Source organism: Aptenodytes patagonicus, chromosome 1, assembly GCF_965638725.1.
Source record: "Aptenodytes patagonicus chromosome 1, bAptPat1.pri.cur, whole genome shotgun sequence".
NCBI lineage: Eukaryota > Metazoa > Chordata > Aves > Sphenisciformes > Spheniscidae > Aptenodytes > Aptenodytes patagonicus.
In genome coordinates, this window is record NC_134949.1 from 156,826,193 (window position 1) to 156,840,872 (window position 14,680).

The 14,680-nt window shown below is 39.1% G+C and overlaps 1 protein-coding gene across 2 annotated transcripts in view; it reads right to left on the bottom strand.

Annotated features, from left to right (window-relative positions):
- Positions 1–14,680, bottom strand: part of UXS1 (UDP-glucuronate decarboxylase 1) — a 65,366-nt gene that overhangs the window by 42,644 nt on the left and 8,042 nt on the right. For both annotated transcript variants that reach the window (XM_076360094.1, XM_076360103.1), the window contains exons 2-4: positions 8,511–8,538; positions 5,659–5,707; positions 3,494–3,537 (exon numbers count right to left, since the gene is read on the bottom strand). In XM_076360094.1, coding sequence (XP_076216209.1) covers positions 3,494–3,537; positions 5,659–5,707; positions 8,511–8,538 — 121 coding nt within the window. The remainder of the gene's footprint in view (positions 1–3,493; positions 3,538–5,658; positions 5,708–8,510; positions 8,539–14,680) is intronic.

Sequence of the window (14,680 nt, forward strand, 5' to 3'; positions counted from 1 at the left end):
GAAAAGCTATGTAAGTTTCTTTCACATATCTGTCTTTGAAATATGAAAAACTACTCTGACAACCTCCCATTCTTAAAGTTCTGCTATGGGTATGTTTAGTCCTTTTTTAATAAAGGGGGATCTGGGCCAACATCAGAAAACGCCTATGCTTTGTAAAAGCACTGTGAAAAATATCAAAACTGATCTGCAAAAAGTGCTCTTAAAGTTTCTGCTTAACTGATTTTCTAGAATGAATCACTTCTATCTTTTGAGAGCAGAACGGGTGCCAGGCGTGACATCACAAGACAATAAAACACAAGCAGGGATTGGACTTTTTTTTTAATTAAGTTTTAAAAAGCAAACAACCTTAAAAGTTCTGGAAAAGAATTTTGACTTACCACATTGACTTCAAACATTTCTCCTTAAAATTTCAATGCAAAGTTTACAACAAAGTTTTAATTCTCCTTAAAGTTTCACAGTAATCCATGTAAAGTTTACAATCAGAATGTCAAAGAAACTTTTTAAGATACTTCAACAATTTTTACCAGAGTAAATCAGTACGAAAGTTAATCCTCATTTTCTTCTCAGAAATAGCTAGACTGCCATTGTTTTGATGGTCTTCAAGTTACTTTCACTTTAATTTTTTTGCACCTTCTTCTTTACTGGAACTTAATCAAAACTAAAACATCCTAAAATAAAATTATCTGACATACAAATCTTAGGTGCTCTCTCAAGCTCAAAATCGATGCTCAGAACCTTAGATGATTTCATGGACATGGAATTATATCACTTCTTTCTCCCCCCACTGGCATGCATTCTGCATACAGCAACAAACTCCTCCAAAGAAAGGTGTGAAAGAAGGTGTGAATTTTATTTTATTTATTTCAGTAACTAGCATTGTAGTCTTGGCAATATTTTAATAGCTCAGGTTTTTCTTAACTAAGTATCAGTGTGACACTGGACAGAAATCAAACTATGGTTACTCTTCTCCTCCAGTATGCTAGAGATGCAATTGGATGTAGCACACAGGAGGTATATATGCCAAGACTTCACGCTGAGATTACATTTTCATCTACTCACAAATAGACTCTGACAGAACTGACCCTACACCTCTGATCTTGAAGCCCCTCCTCTGCTTCTAACCTGCAGTACTGGCTCAACAGCAATTCTTCAGAAGCAGCGCACAGATGCTTCTGTACTTGTGTCAACTTTTCATCCCAGAGTGAAAGCTATTTTTAGTTTTCTGGATAGGGGAAACATGGCAGCGGAATCTTCCAATGTTACCCATACTGGAAGACTGAAATAAGCAGCTACCCACACTTGCCTTATATCATCGCGTGGGTCACTAACAGTAACCCTATTTCTTTGATTTAAGTGGAGAAGCAACGAGAAACAGCAGTGTGTAAGTCTAATGCAGACATGTAAAACACAGCCTTCCTGTGACAGAAAGGCAAATCCACCAATAACAAGAGGCTTATGGAGTTTAAAAAAAAAAGTGCCAAATAACTTGATGCACGGTAAAAGCCAGTCTCCTTCATTTTTAAGACCACTATTTTAAGGTCACATTAATCCAGCATGGAGTAATACTGCTGCCAAAGGGACCTCCTAACCATTTTTGCTCCTTCCATTACACCAGTACTAGCATAGAGGCAGTGAGCAGGAGTCTGGAACTGATCCAGCTGAATGTTCATCTTTTGGCAACAACGTTGAGTTTGTCTTGACCTAATGCTTGCTTTGATCACTACACGGCAATGCTTTTGCTGTGCAAATTATTAATAAAAACTTTACAACTTTAGCTTCAGTTAAACAATCTCTTGTCATGAGACCAGCATTAAGGAATTCTTGTCTTTCCTGCTTCCCAAAAGCATGATGATGGCTTGCTTTCAGGTTTTATCAGCTTATGAGGTAAAAAAAGCCATTGACACTAGAGAGTAAGCTTTGCAAGCAGGATCAGCCTTCAGGCATCTGACAGTGAGTAGTTATTTACTATCTCTTTACATAGATATAAAATTCAAAAAAGATTAAGTAAGTCAATTGAACAGAGGCAGGACATCAAAATTTTCATCTGAACATAAAATCTTTATAATTTGACCATTACAATTGGTATGGCAGTATCACATGCAACTACTACAGGTGACTCAGTCTGCAATTTGTTTCATGTTGCCAATGCATCACCTAGTTTGATCCATGAAGTTCACGCTTATATAAGAGATGAGCAATCAGATCAGTATTCTCACTGAAATAATTGCATGTGGCAGGTCACTGAATCTTTCAAATCAATTGTAAAAAACCAGAACTGACAACTTTTTTTTTTACAGCACAGGAGGGGTGGGAGGAGGAGGGGCAACTGCTCACTGGCAAGACGAAACTCAAAACACTGTGGGTGCCGAGCATACCTCTGGCCAAGAGCAATGGGATTCTGCCCCCCTCTCCAGAGGAACAGCACACAGCCACCAGTATGCCATACCTAACCATCCAGGCTTACTGGTACCGCTTGGGTAAGTCCAGACTTGGCCCTTTGTAATGCAGCATTCTCGGCTAGCTGTTTGCTCGGGACATAACAGTGCCACCTGTGAAACTGTATCACTGTCAAAAGCAGCAGTGTCCTTGTCAGAGCTGACAACTCCCACCTGTATTCCAGAGCTTATTTTGTGATGAAAAGCATCTGCCCATGAGGGCACTCAGATGGGAGAAGTGATCTGGCAGAAAGGCAACCAGGCTGGGGAGAGAGTGAGTTATTTGCAAAGAGAGGCTGAAATGCCTGGTTTCCCCATCCAGCTTACTATCAGCTCTCAAGTGGTTCTGCTGGCATAAAAGTGAGGAAAAAATGTTGCAGGGTGGACACAAGCAGCCAGGGGGAAATGGATCAGGCTTAGTTGTTTGGGTTTTTTTTAACAACTATGTCAATTTAAGGTGCTTGTGGAACTACAGCACATATTTAATATCTGCAGCTCATCCAAAAGCTTGCCTGCTCTTCCTCAATCGCATCTCCAGTTTGATCCAAGATATCACATTCCCTTACAAATCCTGAGAGAAGCGAGTGATCTGGGCTCATCCAAAGCACATGCACAGATGAAGAATCACAAGCAAATCACCGTACATTAGCTGAACCATGGTAACTGATCACAAGTGTGGGAAATGTGAGGTAAAACTGAAAAACAGTCTCTTGAAGTTGAAACCAGTATGTTTTAGCACACGCCTGGGTTGGACTTACTAAACCATGGCAATCCGTTCACCAGCTGGACTCAAACCAGCAAATTCCTCCACGGGATTTGAACTTTACAAAAACCCGGAACTCCCAGTTTACTTTAGTGGGATTGATCAACCTGAATACCTTAAGCATTAATGTCTTTCAGCATTCAAGGCCCCATCCTCACTTAGATATGATAAAAATCCACAGGTACTGAGCGTATATGCAAAACATGTATCTCAAGCCTACAACTACAGAGTTGACTGGTACAAAACGGAATCTGTGCTTTTTAACTGCTTCCCAAATTTAGCAAAAAAGACCTACCTTTTTTCTAAATCTTTGATTTTCTCCCTTAGAGGTGCAACAGCCTAAAATAAAGGAATAGTATTTAATCTTTGAAGAACAGAACAAGATTCACATCACAAAACATGCATATAGGAAGTTACTTTAGAGCAAAAATCATGGCAGAGAGTCTCCTATGAAGAGCTTCACTGAAGACACTTCAAAGAAACTTGCATTTTAAAGCATCCTTTATGTCAAAAAATCCTAGAACCTTTTTCACTAAAAATCAAATCACCTTGTACAGTGTGAAATCCCGTAGCTCACCACTGAAAACAAAACACCTCAATACCATATGAGTACCATAGCCTTGTTGATAGGAATCATAATATTGGATGTGCTTATTTGGCAAAGTGAAGTCACAAGTGACTTGTCTGAGGTTGTCAAAGGCAATCTATACTGAGCAACAGCACAATAGCACAGTCAGTAAAACCTCAACTATTTAAATGGACAACAGATACACATACGTAAGAGTACACAGACACAGAGGCGTTAGCTCCAGTGCAAAGGCTATAATTCTCTCAGAACATGGTATGTGAATTTGAAGAAACATCATGTTTAAAAATCTAAGATACATTTTACATCAGGATTCGAGGGTATATCTGGGCTTTTAAAAAATATTAAAAGGAAATTTGTTAGAAAATACAGTTCACCTACCAAGATCTGTTTGCATTTTCACTGCTTTGAAAGAGAGAATCACTTAAGTCGGCATCAGTTTCAGGTTCTTCATCACAGGACCCAAATTTCTAACAGTCCTGCCAAATTTCAGCAAGTCCCTGAACTCTTGTTTTTAAGTTTACTAAAACCTTGTCACAAAATTTACCATCTAGGACCATACATAAGTTGAAAGCTATCAGAGGGTTATCACTTGAAATGGTATTATATAGCAACACATCAACTACCATTAATTTGTTGTCTATAAATATTGCTGGTTAGAGCTAGACAATTCAGGAACTTCATGAACTGAAATAAGCTGTATATTCGCGTTAAGAGGAACTACAGTATTGTCATTTATATTCATTAAATATCTAGCTCTGTAGAGCAGCAAGTAGTTCTTGAAACAGTTATACTTATTCTGATGGTTCAAGGTACTATATAACTAAAGCTTTAAAAACAAGATCCAGAAATGCTCAACTTCTCAGACCTTACAGTAACTCTGATCTACCCATTGAATTTCAAGCATTTGACCATTCTTAAACAACTGGGATTTTCAGAATGCTTGTTGCAATGTTTACCAGAATTTAAAAAAAAAAAAAAAAGGGGGGGGGGGAAGAGAGAGAGGAATGCAAAAGACAAACTAAGAACACAATCTTTCCATTGATTTTAAGCAATTTCAGTGGGCTTCTCGCTGTTTCCAGAGGAACGACTGCTATATAAACCTGTTGGAATACAAGACACTAGGCAGACCAGACTACATTAGTACTGTCACACACCCCCACACAAGGGGTAGGGGGTATTGACCTCAAAGACTTTTGTATCTATTAAATTCTTTGTTTTATTGTTATTAGACTGGAAGTCTAAAAGCATCTGGAGAAAGATCTGTTGCACACATTCTTAATAATTCACAACAAACTGAGGTTGAAATGGAAAATCAGAGGTATTGGTGCAGAAGATCAGAACCACCAGTGTGTTCAATACCCACGTCTACTCCAGAAATTGCCAGGACTTGTGCTTAAAGCATTGGTACTGCACACCATCCCCAACCACAAACACCGCTACCTTTGTTCATTAGTTAAGAACAAAGCAAAGCATTTTTTGGAGGTTTCACATTTCTAATGAAACTTATATATACTTAATATTTTGTAAGGGTGACAGAGGAAAGAATTCGTGTATATCCTTCATTCAGTAACAAAAAACAGTTCTCAGGAGGACTCTACCACAGCCTCTGCAGTGAATGACACAGTAGAGCTATTACTTTCAAGAAGGGTTTAGAGGAAAAAAAAGTAAAAAGATGAGAGTCATAGATCTATGTTAGAAACTCCACTATAGTGAAGAACAGTTCAAAAACTCACGTAGACACAAATCCAATGCTTTGAATGGTTTTAGTGGAATGGAGAGTAATGAGATACAACTAAATACACCCTTTCAATACAAAATGAGTGAAATGGAGTCCTCAAAACAAAACAGACTACAACTGTTAGCAAACTAACCTCCTCTATTTTACTTTCCACCTTCTGATCCCCATTTTCTTGAAGAGACCTGTTGGCAAGAAAAGAAAAAACATAATCCATACCTAAGCAATAGTTGCTCCATTGCACCTGCATCATGCTTTTCCTGTTAAAACAGTATCTTCAAAGCATCCCAAGTTAGTATTATTTCAAAGACATACTCAGAGAAAATGAAAGCAGATGGCCCAACTCCCATTGAAATCAGCTAGTCTTGTCACCAAGTTTGGCAGAAACTGAACCAAGCCCCCCGGAAAGAGTAGTAACAATAAAGACGACATTCATTTTACAGAGAAAATTAACTTCACTGTAGAAAAGTGTCTAACCACTGCACTAAGGTAGGGTCAGCAGAAATGTTTTTGAGTGTAGCATTACTATGAAAATGCTTAAGATGTCTTTTTGAGGGTCTCTGTTTACTGTATGCTACAAGTATGCTAACAAAACACTTCCCTTAATGCCACAACTGTAACTGTAATTTCAATCAAAAAGAGAGAAGGGCAAACATGTCTAGCTTTGCCTTTGAACTTTTACAAAAACAAGGAAAAAAACCCTATACCAAAACTTGTTTTAAGTGACCATCTGATGGGCAATACTGAGTTAGCACATAAATGTTACTTGTTTGAAATGAAGCCAAGCACTGAAGGATGTCAAGGTAACTAGTGAAAACAGAGTACTGTCTAAGAAGCTGGTGTTTTGCATAAATCTCTGTGGTCTTATTTAGCATCTAATTGTGTAAAGTATCTCAATTAGTTGTGTTCATTCTTTGAGTAAACTTCTACAAGTGTAGAATATGTATTTTTAAATTTTACCTCTTTCATCTAGTCTATGCAATTTTCCTGAAGTTTGCATAATTTTTTTTTTTTTTCAATTAAACCTTCTGGAAGGGGAATTATTTATCTTACAGTAGTAAGTTTTTGCATACTAGAGGATTCATGGGTATCCAACATAAAATGGAGTTCTTTCAAATAAAACAGAGCTCCTTTACTTGGGACCTGAAGTCATTACACCTAGGGGAAACAGAAGATCCTTTGTTAAGTAGATGTGCATATGCCACGCTGTTAGAAGTTAGAGCAATGATTCCCTTCATATCCCTCTGTAAAACTCTCTGACTAAAAAGTCAGTTCAGTCTATTACTGAGGCAAAAATCATATTGACCAGATTCATTTTGTCCTATCAGTAAAGAGTACAGTAAATTCCTAGACTAAGACACACAGACCCTGAACCATCTTTTCAAAACAAATTGTAATTTATTGTAATAGTGGCAAATAAAAACCCTCCAGTTATATAGTATGAATTTACTACAAGGAAGCAATATTAAGTAATTCTTTTGAATTTTTCAAATGTTTTCCCAAAGAACAGAAATCTACAAAAAGCTATGCGAACAATCTGTGGAATACATAGCCTTTCCTCTCTGCTACATGAGCTAGGAAAATTTGGAAAACATCTTAGAATATAAAAAGGTTCCCTCAAAAATGGTTCCTACTATTGTTTATTCACAAATCCTGGAACTTAAGGACTGGCACTCTGAAGTTGAGTTTTTAATGAGCTCTTCCTCCTAACAAAGACAATCTTATTGGCTGAGGACCAACATCAGACCTTCAGAAATAAAGTTTTCCCCCTCGATAGCTCTACAATGGACACCTCAAATAAGAAGTCAGATGCAGCTAATGGTAGAATTTATAAGGACAGCTTATCAGGGAATGAACACACTGGATCCCACACCCACCTGCCCTCAAACGCCTCTCTGAGGTTTTTGTCCTTCCTTTGGAAACGCTCAGCTGCTCATGTAACAGCTGCTAAGCTGCCATAGTTTGCTGGTCACGATAACATGGTAATCTAAATATTTCCATCTGCAAGCCGCAGCAGCTCAGCAACTGTTTGCCTAACAGCTGAACACTTTGTAGGAAGGGTGGGAAACTCCAAGAGAAGTAAAGTGGACAGCTTGGGACAGGAACAGAACCCAGGGTAAGCTGTCCTGGGTGAATCAGAGCCCACAGAAAATTCATTAATTTTCTCGCTTTGCCTCAAACATTCTTTACTCTGTGCTGCTAAGCACGGCAACAGAGTACCAAAACCCTTTACTAGCAAAACAACATGGTGAAATATTTTGTCCTCTATGCACAAACACTTTGTTGTAGGGAACAGACTGTCCCCATATTCTCTTCACCTTCTTTTTCAGTTGTGTCTTGCTGGTGAATTTCCCCAGAGGACAAACACTCACATGCAAGCAGAAAGGCTGTGAAAATCTGCCTGTTTTGCATGTGTATGCTATTCCTTCCTATTTCTAAGGGCAAAAATTCTGGGAGGCAGTGCAGGATTTTTTTGTTTTTCAGCAGTTAAACCATCAGATTCTCTTCCAATTAATTGTGGAGGAGGAAAACCCCTCAAAACCACATTTCTAATTCTAGGTACAGAAACATAATTATGGCAAGCAGTGGAGGATCTGCTGTTCTTCAGTGTTTAAACCTATATTGTCACTGAGATATGGTCAGATCTGTGCTGAGGAAAAGCAGAATCCAAGCCTATGTGCCCAGCTATGCCAATCAACTTGCCTGAAAACACCTCCAAAATCAGAAGATGAATTTGTGTAAAGAAAGGCAGATGCTGAAGTGAGAGTAAGATCCTGGGCAAGATTTGCAGCAGACATACAACCCTTTTTGAGACTGAACACCTTGTATTTAAAAAATGGTATCAGCCGCTTAGCAACCATCCAAACAACAGTGTGAGCTGCTGTTCTATTTTCTCCCTACTTGATATACAGTGATACATGTTGATGGAAAAGGTAAGTTAATTTTGTTTCAGATAAGGATATTCAATACAAAAATTATATACCTTACCTCATATTCACAAAGTTTCCCCATACAGCTGGAAAATAAGAAGAGAGAACATTACAGTGTCATATGACAGTACATGAGGTAATCATCAGAAGGAATTTAAAACAAGTACGTTAATCACAAATTATCTAAATAAGTTACATACATGATATATATATACACACACACCCCAAGTGACTAGAACACAGTTTAAGAGTATGGGAGGAGTTCTGATGAAATTCCATAACACTATTAAAAAAGTAGGAAAATACAGTAATTCGATAAAAAAGGACTAGACTATTCCAGTGCACACCTGGAATTATCTGACCAGTAAATGAACAGATACACTTATCTGATCATTATCCCCCCACTGTATTACATAAACAAAATGTACAAGATTTCTCTGAACTATACTTTGACTGTGGTGTTTATTAAATGATTAAACATTTAATAAACGTTTTTATTAAAACAGATAAAACACAGATTAAATGAACCAGAGCTCTGGACTTGTTTATTAGGGATATTTAAAAAATGGCAAGAGGAAGAGAGGGGTCCTGTAGACCTAAACCACATGGACTGGAAACCGCAGACTGACAAGAGTAAAAAGACTGGCCACTACAGGCGCTAGCTGAACCACTCCAAAGAGGTGCCACAACAGCCTGACATTAAAGGTAGCAGGTACGTGTGCGCATGTGAATTCTCTCTAAATATGTATATATTGTGATGCAGACACAAAAGGTACCTAAGCAATGTAACCAAATGCCTCACTAAGCAAACAAAGGTCATTTATTACACTCTTTGTATGGAAAGAAGTTTTAAGGAAGACAAACCGTAGCATGTTTGCTGTGCTATTTTATACATCAGCTGTTTCTCTGCGTTCACAAAAAGATTCATCTGCCCAATTTATTTTCTACTAGCAAAAAAATCTTCTGAAACTGTTCAGGGTTTAAGTGATTACACAAAGACTATCAGAACACTGATTTTCCTTTTAACTAAGACACAGAATGTAGTTTAAAGTGAAAAAATGAGAAGCCATAATGAGAAGCCAGGCTACACGACAGAGTTGACAACTTCGGATCGTCAAGACAAACAAGGTTAATACAGAACAGTTATGTAAGGGACTCTGCAACAATAAGCAACACAGGAAACAGACCCAGAATGTCGCCAGATAATCATTTTGCAATTGCTCTTTAAGAGACAAGGCTTAGCCTAAGGATCCAAATTACACTGGGTCTTAAGAAGGAGTAGCCGCCTATATGCGCCATTAACATACATATAGAAAGCTTCCGAGGCTTCCTCAGTTTTGTAAGCTTCGCTTCAGGTCTCAAGTAGCAGCTAATGAAGTATTTTGCCTAGATTCAGGCTTTGCACATACATTTTCATGATTATTACTTATTGATCTCAAGCAGACGATGATCTCAAGCAGACAATGAGGTGTTACAGAAACAAGAAAACAAAAAACACTGCTACAGTCACAGGCACCTTCCAGGCAAGAGAAGAAAGGAAACATACCCAGGAAAGAGGAGCGGGGAGGACGCGAGTGAGGACGCAGTAAGGCAGTTGCTGTTCCACCCTTTAGGGGATGGCAAAGCTACTGAACTGTTTTTAACTAGAGTGCTGCTGAATAATTCAAAGAGTAACTCAAATGAATCCATGACAGAATATCAAACAAACTGGAGAAGGGCACTGTGATATCTGTGGTGGTATAATAAAACCTCTGTCGTCTTCTAGAGAAAAGATAAGGAAGCTTTATATTAGAACAGATGATCAGTAAAATCCAACTGAATTTAAAAAACACTGTGGATTTTATGTTAATTAGATAAAGTAAATGCTCTGTGGGAAAAGGGATACAGTGTTGAGCACTAAGTTAAATTCAAGTTATTTACCCTCTGGCTAGGATTTTAGAATTTTTTGTGATAACATTAATGGAAAAACTCCCTTTTTTTTTTTTAGTGAATGATGACCATCTGGCAACTACAGGTACAGAATTCTCAAGTTACACATTACTCAGCTATACTTACAATCAGTTATTTTTCTGGGCTACAGAAACCTGTACAAATAACATAACGTATTGTTTACGCAGTGGCAGGAAACATCTGGGCTTAGTTGGTGAAGCAGGAACTGATGAAAAAATGAGTCGCCAGCTGCACCACAAATATCACCCTGCCAGTTTTGCTGCAAAGACAGTGCAGCTACATTGCATACAAGAAACTGGCTTCCTAAAGAAAACGCGTTAATTGTGTGTGCTCAGTGTCCACAGCAGGGAAGGGGAGTTCAGAAAGGCATTCGTGTACTTCCAGAAACACTATGCTTGATATCCCAGTTCCGCAGGAGTAAGTGACCTTCCATTTTTTGTACCACTGCAAAAAAGAATGAAACTGCAAAATGGACCACATAGGAAATACCATATGGAGGGATCTGAAGAACCCTGAAGCCTCTCTCACAGGCAGAGGTGCTGCAGAAACTCGCCTGAACATATCGCCCTCACAAAGGATTCTGAATGCACAATTCTAAGGAGGATCTCTTCAGCTACTGCATGTTCACCTACAGCTTACATCAAGGTTGGAGGGATCAGAGGTAAGGTTTCGCACTACAGTGGAATTAAGGTTTTGTTGTTTTTTTTCTAAATGCACATCACAATTGTTTATATAACGGGCTTACACAGCTGCAGAACCAGCAGTATGACTATGGCTTACAGAGGATTTCCTTGACTTGTCACTTCCTTGCCCTAAAGGTTATGCAAAGGCCAGTCTGACATTCAGGCAAGAATGACAGAAACATATTAAGGCAAATGGGCCCAAATCCACAAGCAGAATGATGCAGAATTACAAGCCTAAATCCAAGACAAAAACCTTCACAGGCACCATAAAACGCCTTGATAGGCCCACCAAGCTCAGGCACCAAAAGCTGCAGACATGTGGATGGTTAAAAAAGCTTCCATACCAGCAAGGTCACGAATCCGGCACTACACATAAATCCAGTTTTCAAAAGCATCAGACTCCTAATGGACCCAACTTGAGCAAATGCTAACATAACTGAGCACCTCACTGTAAAAGCCAGTCTTAAAAAAAAAAAATTAAAAAATTCCAACTCTAAAGCCAAATCTTTCAAGCCAAGAGGTATTCATCCAGGATAATAGTCCTATGCCAATTCTCAAACCTTGGAGATTTAACACCCTCACCCCCCACAGCCACACACAGTACAGACTCTATGAAGAACTGCCTATTCATCCAACTAGAGAGCATTCACGGACAGAGAGTCTTCCTGCCATCTACTGAAACTCTGTGCAAGGGAAGAATTCATGATTAATGGGACTAGACAGACAGAAGCATGACTTTTAACCAAACAATTAAGATGCTCACCTACAAGAGAGAAGAAATAGAGGTTCTGCTTATTCTCTCAAAGACTATTTGTAAACCTCCTCCAATGACTAAGGTAATAATAAGTTGCCATTAGGGAAGAGATCAGAATATCTGGATTGTTCTGAGACACACAAAAGCCTGGTTTAATGGCCTGTAGGAGAAAGATGTAGTCCTATTTTGACTCTCTATGTTCTGGGATGTTTTTTCCCCTCTGCATCCCTTCCATAAAGTAATGAGAACAACCATTTTTATTGTAGTGTTTTTGCAATTTAGCATTTAATTACAAATACCATGAAGATTAAAAATACATAGAGGCATTAATCACTCCCACAGACATTACACTTTAAAGTGACAGCTTCCAAAGAAGAATGACATGCCTTGGATGAAGTGATAGAGCTGCACTTTTAGAAAAGAGACTTGTTTCTTAAAGCCTTAATCACAGTATTGTTATTAAAGAGGTATTTACATTTTGCCAACTACACGTTAATCACTCATGGTTTTCAAAAAACCCCAATCCTCTTTTTTGTTTGGTTTGTTGTTTGTTTTTTTCCCCCTCCAGCCTCTGACAGATAAAGCTATAACTATTTGGCAAGCACAGCCTTATGGTAAAATTGTTGTAGACTTCCAAGACTTCTCAGAACTACCCTAAAGAAAAGCCAATCTGTCACAGACGAGTAAAGAATGGTTTTCTTTCTACTGAATATATTTATATTCCTGGAAATTTAAAGATTTGTTTAGTTTTCCTAGAGAATACCCTTTCTGAAATTATGCCGGATGCAGAGCAGTATGATGACTGGGCTACTTTCAGCAAAGGAATATTCCAAGAACTATCCTTCGGATACAAGCCAACCCTGCCTGCATGAAGTAAAAAAACCCTCAAACATAAAATCGTCGATCACAGTTGAAAAAGTACAACAGAAATCCCAAGCAATTTGCTGTTGAGCATCCACTATTAAATGGACGCTTCCCTATCTATCACAGTCACTTTTAGCTCTGACCAGCTGCACTTCATAGCAGGCAAGAGTTATTCTTCTAGATCCTCAGAATATAGGAGCAGGATGTATGTTTTCACCTGAATGTCTTTTGAGCCAGTCATCTGCAATACTACTTACTGCATAGGTTTCTATAAAATACAGATTACTACTCTGAGAACCTTGCATGCCTTAATTAACTCATCCAGAATAGGCTGGGGAACCAGAAAAATAACACTATCACAATCTGAAGGGGGGAAAAAACAGAATCTCAAAGGAAGCCTGTAACTTTACCCCAGGATGATCCCTCTTCTCTGGGTCTCTTTAAATGACATTAAAATCAAGTCATAGACTGTCACAAGGCACCGATGGTAATAAACACTCATAATCTGAAATTATTAGTGTCAATATTAGTTTCAGCATCACATACATTTTAAAACAGATGCTTTAAAAAGCAAGACCATGATGCCCATAGAGATCCAACTGTACCAAAAATGGATGCAATCTCTTTTAAAACCCTTTTTCATTCCAAATGGCTTTGTTGTTTGCATTTTCAAGACGCTCAGTTAAAGAAACTTTTGCACAAATTTTCGTCTAAGTAGATTTAGCTGAAAAGACAGGAATTTTTCCCTGTATCGCTCTCCTTACAACCTCTGCTCCTCAGAACAAGAGGAGTACAAGATGATGTTCATTTCAAATGGATCTCACTACCAACAGAAACAGCATGCAGGAACAATATGAACTGATATACGGTCGTAATCTGAATTTCTAGAATAAAATTATAAGCTCTGAATGTCCAGAGTAAATTGCTTCAGCCAAACTTTCTATTTCAGAGAGATGCAATGTCATTCAAAAGAGGATTTTCTTCCTTAAATCTGACTCTCCATAGTCACTCAGCAGCTTCAGTTTCCTGGTAGAAGTAAACTTTTTGTCTCCAGAGGAAAACTTGACAAAAAGGAAAAGTAGGTAAAGGGAGCTCATAAAATGCTTATAATTACAGATGCATTAAAGTCTTAATTTAATTCTTCTGCAGATCTCAATTAGATAGGTAATAATGTAAAGAAAACTATTATTTCCTTTAGGAAACTTATTTCCCATGCAACATCCTTGTTGCTAAATCAGAGATACGGGTTTGATGGATGGACTACTCAATGGATAAGGAATTGTCTGAGTGGCCACATCCAAAGAGTTGCGATCAATGGCTTAGTGTCCAAAGGGAGACCAGTAACAAGTGGTGTCCCTCGGGGGTCTGTATTGTGACCGGTAGTGTTCAGTAACTTTATTAATGAAACAGACAGTGGGATTAAGCACACCCTCAGCAAGTTTGCAGACGATACCGAGCTGAGTAGTGCCACTGAGGGAAGGGATGCCATCCAGAGGGACCTGGACAGGCTTAAGGAGTGGGCAAATATGAACTTCATCAAGTTCAACAAGGCCAAGTGCAAGGTCCTGCACCTGGGTCGGGGCAACCCCCGTTATCAATACAGGCTGGGGGATGAAGGGATTGAGAGCAGCCCTGCCGAGAAGGACTTGGGGGTACTGGTGGGTGAAAAGCTGGACATGAGCCAGCAATGTGCGCTCGCAGCCCAGAAGGCCAATCGTACCCTGCACTGCATCAAAAGCAGCGTGGCCAGCAGGTCAAGGGAGGGGATTCTGCCCCTCTACTCCGCTCTGGTGAGACCCCACCTGGAGTACTGCGTCCAGCTCTGGAGCCCTCAGCATAGGAAAGACACGGACCTGTTGGAGCGGGTCCAGAGGAGGGCCACAAAAATGATCAGGGGGATGGAACACCTCTCCTGTGAAGAAAGGCTGAGAGAGTTGGGGTTGTTCAGCCTAAAGAAGAGAAGGCTCCGCAGAGACC